Consider the following 10468-nt stretch of genomic DNA (forward strand, 5'->3'; position numbering starts at 1 on the left):
TCAGAAGTGAAGTTATATAATTAAAACTAGTGTTAGCACAAGAGTGTCCTTAAATTAGACAACAGAGCTCTGTTCATGCCAACGGCCTCAAAGCTTGGAGCGTGGTCATAGAGGTCCGAGGGCCGGTGTGTCCCATTAGTCCCAAAGTAACAACAGATCCAAAAGCAATTCATCACACAGTAATGGACAAACTGGCATCACAACACCACATAGAAGCAGAGTTCTTATTGTAGCCAGACACTATTCTCACTGTAATTGGTTAGGTGTACAAAAGAAAAAAATCAAAGTAAACTAATCGATGCATCTCAATGTGCTCGTCCGCGGGTTTGTTTACGCTTCCGTCCTGTGAGACGAACGCAGAGACATGACAATCACAGTGCATTCACCATTTCACCTGAGCTGATACCAAGGGTTTGACAGCCGAGTTAGAAAAGTCTGGATTTAGTCTTTCAGCATTGGTACGGGAAAGAAGTATATGATGAAAGAAGAAAGAAAAAGGTTGCACATGTCTGATGAAAACAAATCTGTAATCTCCCAAAAATAACAGAGAAGAAGCGGCTTTAGAGAAAGGATAGAAAGCATTACATACAGTGTAGCGCGGTAAATGGTCTTTTCCTCTGCGGCTGCATGTGAGTTAAACATTCTCTGCAGACCAGTGATTTCAGCAGCAACCCTCAGGCGCATTTCTCTGATTGCAATAAGGGGCGAGTGGGTTTTGAAGTGGCTGGTTCAGTCCGCAGTATGTTATGTCCAGAGGAAGGGGGTAAACATCCATTCTGCCTGCTTGAGTTTGGCGGCAGGGCTCATTTTTACTGAAGACTTCCTCCAGCTGTGAGACATTTAGCCTGTAACTGATGACTTGAAAGGAACACATCGACTGTGGCTTTAAGCTTTAAACACTTACTGTCTTTTCTTTTCTGATTCTTCCTAACCGAGAAAGGCACACATGTTATATAGCACTTGTAGAAATAAAAAACAAACCATTAGTCATTTTTCCCCACGAGGGATTACAATCAGAGCTCATTTAAAATAACAAAAACTCACTTATTTTGTCGGCCATCTATGGAGAAGAAAAGCTCCTGCAGCTCCTCAGTAGTCAGGATTCCATCCGCAAAGTAAGCATTGAACTCCTCAAATGACAGCTTGCCATCATCTGGAACACGGAGCACAACATAAGTACACAATTAACTACACACAGTAATCATTATTAGAGTGCACCATAAGTGTGTTGCCTGTAGATCATAAAGTCCTAATAATCAGCCCTTGATTGTTGGAAAAAAAACATTCTCGTGGGAGAAATCAATTCCCAATCATATAAAATGACACAAAACCAGCACAATTTCACATTTGTAGGCACCGAAACCGGAGCGAATTTGACATTTATGTCTTGGTTTAAAACAATTCACCTAGAAACATTCAAAGTACAAAATGCAAAAAAATATCGATATTTTCTGTCAAATTGAACAATTGTTTATTCACCCATTTCTACTTCAGTCAAACGTTATCTCGACGCTATGCTGTTTGGATCAAACAATGACAGTTCTTATCACTAAAATTGTATTACTGCAACAACTTTCAAATGGAAGGGGCCACATATTGTCAGCAGATTGGATTTTTTCTTCTTCTTCTTCTTCTCCTCAAACTAGTTAGCTGTAAGCACAGCTTGCTGTGACAGATGAAGGCACAGAGAAATCTGCAGCAGAAGATAAAAAGAGTACCAACAGATGTATTGGAGGCTGCGGATATTTCCTGAGCCACGACAGGCACTCGAGCAATCAGAAGTAGGGAGATGGATACTCCGTCAGTCGTTGTGCTAACGGTCCGAGTGATACATTGGAGTCCAGATGACACCGAGACAAACGAGTATGACTGTATTGAGTCACACAAACAGACCGAAGGTCTCGGTAGCTGTCTCTGAGACAGAGGACATCATGCAGCCATGTCATCGCTGCACCCATAGAGGAACTCTCACCACTCTGCCCTCTGCAGGGCGACGGTTGGCTTCACGAGTCACCGTCGGCTTGAGCGATCTACCCAAATAATGACCCCGTCTGCACAAAGGCGAGGTCGAATGAGAGCAGCGTAACATGCCGTGGCGTTTCAGTTGGCTGACTCGCCAGAGCTGGAGACTCAAGGGCGAGCTCGAACACCATCTGTTCCACTGGAGCCTCCGTGACACCGCTCATCGTCACCTCAGACCAGAAGGTGTCAGGTGCCCCGCACTTTGGCTAATTGTCTCCCTTTTTCAGATGGTCTTTTTTTCTTTATGTTCATTTAATGTTTATTTGAAAGAGACAATAAACATAGCTAATTGAACAATTGTCCAATAGAGTGTAGAATTTAATAGTGACTGCTAATTGTCATTGACCGTCCTTTAAAATAAAAACATAAAAAACATGTTCGCTGACAATATATATATATATATATATATATATATATATATATATATATATATATATATATATATATTGATCTCTAAATTGCCCATAGGTGTGAATGTGAGAGTGAATGGTTGAATGTCCCTACATGTGCCCTCGATGGACTGGCGGCCTGTCCAGGGTGTCCCCTGCCTTCGCTGGGATAGGCTCCAGCGCCCCCGCGACCCTAATGAGGATAAGCGGTATTGAAAATGGATGGATGGATGGATATAGGTTATTTTTGGGGAGTTTTTTCCTGATCCGATGTGAGTCCTGGGACAGGATGTCGTATGTGTACAGATTGTAAAGCCCTCTGAGGCAAATTTGTAATTTGTGATATTGGGCTATACGAAATAAACTGAATTGAATTGAATATATATATATATATATATATATATATATATATATATATATATATATACACAGTATATATAGAGATATATACACTGCAACAGACATCTTTCTGTCTCCCCTTCCAAATTCAGTTATTCTTAAGGTGAAGGCCATCCTATTAATGTGGCTCCATCTTTTCTTGAAAATGCTACAAGTATATGGACAGGTGTTACTATGAAACTCTTTAGTCCATTTTCTTTGCTTCAATCATTTATGGAATGGTAGCAAAACCCAAGTAACAATATTAAGCACTACAAGCACAGTAAGCAGATGCAACTAAATTAATTTACAAAATCAGGCAACTTGCTTTTCATTTGAATTAATCAGAAGGCAGAAGCTCACTGCAGTCATTATTCGTCATAATTCAGCATCCTGCAATTAACCTATAATATTAATCCAACCATAGCAAACTATACATTACCACATATTTATCTATGATAATTGTGGCTATAACACATGCCTATAATTTTAAAACAAGCTATATTAAAGCAATAATATCATACTTTTAATGTATTTTATACTTAGTTGATGCAGTTTAATTGTGATGCCATCTGTAATTAGTTTGTGGATCTGTGACACATATTTGTCCTTTCTCAGAGTGTTGTATTTGGAGAGATTCCTATATTTGAACACTGTACTATTGTATTAAAAATGGTTAATCCTCAGAGCAACGCAGGATTCACGAATAGACAGAGCAAGCGCTGTTGATATAGTTATATATACAGTAAGTATATATAGTTATATACATATATATATATATATGTAAATATACATATATATATACACACATATATATATATATAGTTATATATTTATATATAATTATAGTTATATATATATATATATATATATATAAAAATTCCTGTTGCACAGAGCAATACCTCTCTTAACCTCCAGGCATGTGTAACCTCTGTGAGATGTCTCCTGGCCAAATGAATCTCATGGAGCTGGGCAGGCTTGTGGTAACAGCAGTTTATTCCACATCTGCATTCATGACTGGATTTGGCTCCATAGGGTGTCAAGGCAGCAGTTATGCTCAGAAGTGACATTCTTGATAATCAGTTTGATGGACGACTGATGACGACCAGCAGTCTCTTTATTCACTCTGACAGTTCTGGGTCAAATGTCTTCCTCATGACAGAGGATGGCCGCAACAAATACACAAGCCTGCCCCGGGCATCTATGTGTCTTACTTCTTCTAATATTAGAGTGTTATGATCCCTACTTGTCACTGTAGGGGTCTCATCACCAGGGGCGTCCCTGACCCCCCCTCCCCCCCCCCCCTCTAAATCCCAATGTATGCATCCTCACTTCATCTGCATCTCTTATGATGACTTGACACATGCGAGGATGAAGGAATTGATGCAGCGCTTATTTACCAAATGGGACATCCTTGTTCAGTCGAGCATCATTCTGATGTGGTGTTTATCATTTATCACACTTTAAGCAGCTGTATTATGTATCACAAGTAATGGGTGGACTGTTCTGCACAGACGTCTTGTCTTTTACTAAAGAGTTTATTCGTGTTTGGAGTCAGAACCGCATTTGAGGTCACTTAAGCAGAAAGCGTCGAGGGAGATTTTATATTTTGATTGTCAGGATCTGTAGTGTTGTGTCGTGTTTCCTGTCTTATTTTGAAGTCCTTGTCTCTCGTGTCCTCTGTTTCTCTCCACTTCCTGTCCCTGTGATTGTCTGCCCTGTCCCTGATTGTTTCCTCCTGTGTCCAATCACCTGCACCAGCCCTCTGTATTTAAGTCCTGTTCGTGTCATTCCCCTTTGTCGGTTCGTCTTGTCTAGATCGTGGAAGTGCTTGTGTGCGTGTTTTGTATCCTGGTTTTTGAAGCCTGTTTTTGGAATCCTGTTTAGCAATAAAGTTGCTTTTCCATCGTTGACGGCGTTTGGGTCCAGTGTCCTGTAGCTGCACCCATAACATTGATATACATTTCTTGACCCACACCTGCCAAAATGACACAGTTTATAAGCTCTTTCTCTCCCTCACAGCTTGCATACCCTAAGTTAATGTCATGTCGCATCATATTTGAAACTGTATTTGTCTCAAATGTATCACTGCAGATTCCCAAACGCCAGCTGATGCCTCTAGATTGATGAATCATTCATGCATGGCAAAACAAAAAGGAACACACATGGGTTCCCTAAGTAGATCGCCGTTTCCAATAACACTCATCATATACACATTATGTATTGTGAACACAACCCTTGAAGCATTGCTCCTGTTGTGCTCCCAGTTAATGTGAAGCTATTCCTGGAGCATTTTCAGAGAACAATAACTAAATCATAGTCCACGAATGAATCATATCTCTGCATCAGCAAATGCTGTGGAACTGGTTTGAAAGGAAACAGAAGCTACAAACAACATCCCTTTGTATGTCGTGTTCACTCAACACTTTTAATTTCATCTACTGTTAATCTTTCATGTTATCTGTAGCTGTTTTTGAAAATAAAAAGACAGAAAAGCTCAAATAAATCCATTTGCATGTTTAGTGATTTCGAAGATCGAGAAGAATCTAAAGCAGTAAGGAATAATGAGACTTAAAACCCAACCATTTATCGCCGGAGCAGTTTGTCTGAGCAGTTGTCTCATTCAAAAAACAATAACCCGCCAGTATGTCGAGCGCAAATGTGGAAGAGAATATTCACAGCACATGTGAGAAAGAAAGGCATCATCTAACTGTGTGATATCCTCCTTTTACAATCCAAGCAGTTCAAGCCTTCATACAGCACATTGCTGCACAGGCAATTCAATTAATACAGCACAAAAACCAATATAGCTGTAAAGCATACTTGAGCCAAAAGCACTGTGAATAAATTGCCTTTTAATCTCAGGCAGAAAAAGATCACTGGAGAATTTCAAGGTGGAGAATGATGCGTGTGAAATATGCTGATTCTAAAAACGCAGAGTGTGGCCTTTTCTCCTTAAAAAACAAAGAAAGACAGAATACTCTAAACAAAGAGCTCAGAAGACCAGAGTAAACAAGAAGCAAACGAGTGAGTCAGAAAGTCTGTAAAGTAGGGCACAAAAAGTAGCAATGGGACTCAGCTTTAAAGAAGCTGAGTCCCATTGCTGCCTCTCCTAAGTGGTTTATACATTCCCATAAATGCATCACAGCTTCACATTGCAAAGAGAGTTGGGTCTTGTTTCTTTACTGCAAACCCCTCCGCACGCCTGTACACCCAAACCATGGCAGACGCTGGTCTCATCATTACTGATGCTCTACTTAAGATGTGTTCCACCGGGCCATCTGTGAGGACAGGTATGATATAAGCTGCCTTTTGCATATCCATATCCCCATTTAAGCCTCGAGTGCACATCGCACTGCTTCTCGATTCTCCACCTCACTAATGGTCCGGAGCTCGCTGGTCTTTTCCTTTATGTCGGAGCGGCCGTCAGGCGAGAAGCGAGGTTCATTAACAGCTTTGGAGAAAAAGAGGACATGATCCTCTTCAGCTATCACAACGGAAAGTGTTTATTTATGGGATATATCAATATTAAGACAAAGAATATAATTTTTCCCACTAAATTTGAAGTTTATTTTTTTAATAGATTGACCTGCTTTTTAAAACTAAACTATAAATCTGCATAACAAATTCAAACAATTTGACTCATGAGGTTGTGACAGTTGGGGTTATGTAGGATTGGCAATTATCCTCAAGATGTCATGCACATGGGTAATATTTGGTCTTAAACCATTAAAGCATATGCTTGAACCACGAAACGTCAATTAACATGAACTGGCTTTAATTTATTTCTTCACAGTTCTTTAAAACCAGCTCTTATCTTGCTGGCACATCATTAGCATTCATTGAGATACCATAAAAATAGAGCATAAATTGGGATTGTTTCGTCATAAGAGCCCTCGTCTTGTTTCTCACGGTCAGTCAAAACAAATTCCTAACATTAAGTTATTATATTTATTTCAACATATTTTGAATAGAATCCTGATAACATGTCATATTGCTATGGACCGTATCTTTATGTTGTTGATATTACATTACTCAGTCTATAATCTCTGTGGTGTTCATTGCTAAAAGATGAAGAGCAGTGAAGGTAGCGCGGCATATCTCTTCTTTGTGTTTACCTTTCATATTAACGCTCCTTCTCCTCTCCCAAGGAGACCATCCTTTCTCCAAGACTGGTTCAGTGATGACATCTAAAATGAGCTCCATATAATAAAAATGTGACAGTGGATTCTTGTAAAATTCACAAGTCTTGTCAGGCTTCAAGTAATTGATTGTGGACCGTAGTGGCATCTTGTAAGGAGCTACAGGCAGCTACGGGAGTGGTTTAGGTGTGTGTGACACATGTATGATTCTACATCCAATTAACTTTAAAAGGTCAGCAGCACAGCCTATAGCATGAGTTCAACATGGGATCATTGTGTGCCATCTTCAGGACAGGATAGTCTCAACAAGGAAATAAAGTCATAGAGTCATAAAGTCATAGTCACAATAACCAACAAACACACACTCAAAGCATCCTGGCTCTTCATTTGAAGAAAAACTTCTTTTTTTTATGTCTATGAATCCAACAGCACATGCATAATCAAGTCCAGTCCCATTTCCCGGGACCTAAATCTGCCAAGGCAAGACAATCAGTCAAGTAAAATAAGATGAGACAGCTTGAGGAAAGGTGGGTAAAAGAAAAAAAAGAAGCAATTTAATCACAATACAATTCCCTGAAGGATTTGTCCATAGGCTGATGATATATAGCAGTGTAAGAGGATCCCGGGGGTATTGAGACCAATTGTAACTTCAACATACTCCCTTTGATCCCCTGTGATGCTTCTATGGTGCGATCGCCATAACTTACACACCTGCAGTATCATAAAGGCCCCTTGACAATGTTCAATAAAAGTCATTTTCCAGGACAGGACTAATTAACTACATTTTGTGGAAATATTTTTCTATGAATGCCTGTATTGCCTGGACATTGTTTTGTATCAGTAACAAATGGCACGCACAGTGCCAGTGTGATATCTACAGTAGTCTATACGTGGGTGCTTATAATGTTTTCAGTGTGTTGTGCATCATTTCATGCCATATTCTGAGTGACATAATCATACCAGCAGTCACATGATTAGAATATTAGAATGACACACAAAAAACTCAAAATTAGATGTGACTTTTCTGCATAGGTGGTGTTGGAATATTGTCCTCAAGTACCATTTCGAGATATTTTCAATGTATGCTACTTTATACTTCTACTCCATGACATTGGAAGCCAGTAATGTTCTTTTTTTACATGCACTACATTTATCAGGCTAATTACTTACTTTGCTGATTCAGATTTACTTAACTTTACTTCAATTATATTTTGATGTTAATACTTTTACAAAGTCATTTTTGTAGCAGAGTATTTCTACATTGTGAGACTTTTAGTAAAGTGAAAAGTCTAAATACAAATTTGTTGTTTATGGTATTCAAAAACTGCAGCAATTGCTGCATTGTTGGTAATTAGCATTGAAGGTGAGTAGAAAAAGACAGAAGTCTTCCAAAAAAGGTTTATAAAAGCTTAAGAACAACTGTCAAAAGTAACTGTAGCTACCAAATAACATAACTCTCCCACAGTCTAAGTGGCCTTATACACCCCTCCTGGCCCCACCCTAATTGACTGAACCACTCCATGTGATAAGAGACCTCATCATAATAAAAACGTCACAGAGTTTAATACACACTGCAACAACATGCACACAAACCTGGTTATGGAAAACTTATTTCATTTCATGTCTTTGTGATTAACTTTAGAAATAAAACACATTTAATGAAAATGTGTTAAAATGACTCAAAGTACATATTACGAGAACGATGCGTGTGTTTATAAATGTCTATGCGCCGTTACCTTATTTGCACTCACTAATAAAGCCATATTATAAGGGATTCACAGCTGAAAAGATAACCTGGCTCCTCCTGCTTTAATGTGACTCATATTCATTTGTAAACAGCACCCTGTCATCTGTGCCGACGCGGACAGAGAGGTGCTTTATTTGTGTGACACATTCTTCCAGTCGTGGCTATAATCCAGCATTTTAGCATCATTTTAATTGGGCCGGAGAGAAACTCTTTGGTGCGTAATGAGTTTCACTTCAAGAGTCATTCATGCAAATCCTTTATTTCTCCGCCTCGATTATCTGAGGCATAATAACAAGTCGGAGGATGTGGGGAAACAACAAGCATGCATCGTAACAAATTATTCATCCACAAACATTTGTTTACTCACCGTTTTTGTCTGCTCTGCGGAAAATCTGAAAAGAAAAGAGGGGGGCAGAGATGGTTATTACCTATAGCCAAGCCTCACTAAAGGGGCTCCTACAATACATTAATACAGGTTATTAAGAATTATTTAAATTCTGTCAAAGACGTCTCCTGACGTCCGGGCTTCACCCATAAGGGATCCAACAGACCACTTCTACTGAAGACATGTCAACAGGACACAGGCGATAACTTTAACGATGGGTGAATTACAGGTTCATGCATGCTGGCACAAGCTCATTTTATATATCGTACACAAAAAGTAAAAAGTGCATGACCTTGACCCCTGAAGAATGAGGAATATGACGAGGACCGGTTGACTTTTGAGCAAAAAGCTAAAACACGCTTTTCGGGGATCTGTCGCTGATTAGAAATTGACGTGTGATCATTGCTCCTCTGATTGTATGACAGGTCTGGAGTCGGCAGGGATTATTGTATGAATTTCCATGGAGATTTACGATATGTCGGATGATAAAAAAGCCTATTTTTGACAACGTTTTAAACAAACTTAACCACAAATGACAGCAAATGTACATCACCGCCTTGCTTCAAGGGAACACAAAAATAAACTTTGACACAGATCGGCTGAAATCAACAACAGAATGACTTCCGTATGTGCGAGTGACTAACACTGGAAAGCAATGTGTTGGCTGACGTTGAAAAAGACACAAAGACCATGTGAGGGCGTGTTAGCCAGCCTTTAAAACGGGCGGCCTCCTGGTCAACAGCAGAAAGTTCCAGTTTTCCAACTTCAGAAATGTAACACACAACGTGGTTTTAAAAGACCTAAATGAAGTTTAAAGGAAGAAACAAGAGGATCTGAGGACCACCGACTGCGCTGGGCAGCCACACATATGATCAGGCAGGTTTTTAATAAGTCCCCAGTGAAACCATAATCACTGAACCACTTTTATAGAGTGAAAAATAGGTCAGTGTACCCAAAAGGCCTATTGTAATCATACACTGGATTGTTAAATTGCACACACAGACAACTAAAGTACGGTGAATCAAAGCTGGAGTAGCTCTTGAAAACCAAACAGATGTTTACTGTTGACAGTTTTAACACTCAGCTTTGTTTTCATGTTCAATAAGTGGGTTAGATAACCGGACTAAACCGAGGAAACCTGCTCCAGTTAATCTTTCGACTGGAGTACCTGTGACCCAATTAACGAAAAAAAAAGAAAACTGGTGATTTCATTGTTGTCAAAGACCAAAATTATGAAAATAAGAGAATGAAAAAGCAGTCCACTGTGTCCTGAGATGTCTTTCAAAAAGTTAAGATTTCAATTACAAAAACAAAGAATCGAAAACTAGAATTTTAAACCACTCCATTTAGTTTCAACCCATTCGTTTGCATTATTTCTTAAACCAGCAGTTGAATGAGACTATGA

At 39.3% G+C, this 10468-nt stretch overlaps 1 protein-coding gene across 1 annotated transcript in view; it reads right to left on the reverse strand.

Annotated features, from left to right (window-relative positions):
- Positions 1 to 10468, reverse strand: part of necab3 (N-terminal EF-hand calcium binding protein 3) — a 31555-nt gene that overhangs the window by 17996 nt on the left and 3091 nt on the right. Inside the window, exons 2-3 of the mRNA XM_034532865.1 lie at positions 9046 to 9070; positions 1045 to 1153 (exon numbers count right to left, since the gene is read on the reverse strand). Of these exons, the coding sequence (XP_034388756.1) occupies positions 1045 to 1153; positions 9046 to 9070 (134 nt within the window). The remainder of the gene's footprint in view (positions 1 to 1044; positions 1154 to 9045; positions 9071 to 10468) is intronic.

Source organism: Cyclopterus lumpus, chromosome 5, assembly GCF_009769545.1.
Source record: "Cyclopterus lumpus isolate fCycLum1 chromosome 5, fCycLum1.pri, whole genome shotgun sequence".
NCBI classification, from domain to species: Eukaryota; Metazoa; Chordata; class Actinopteri; order Perciformes; family Cyclopteridae; genus Cyclopterus; species Cyclopterus lumpus.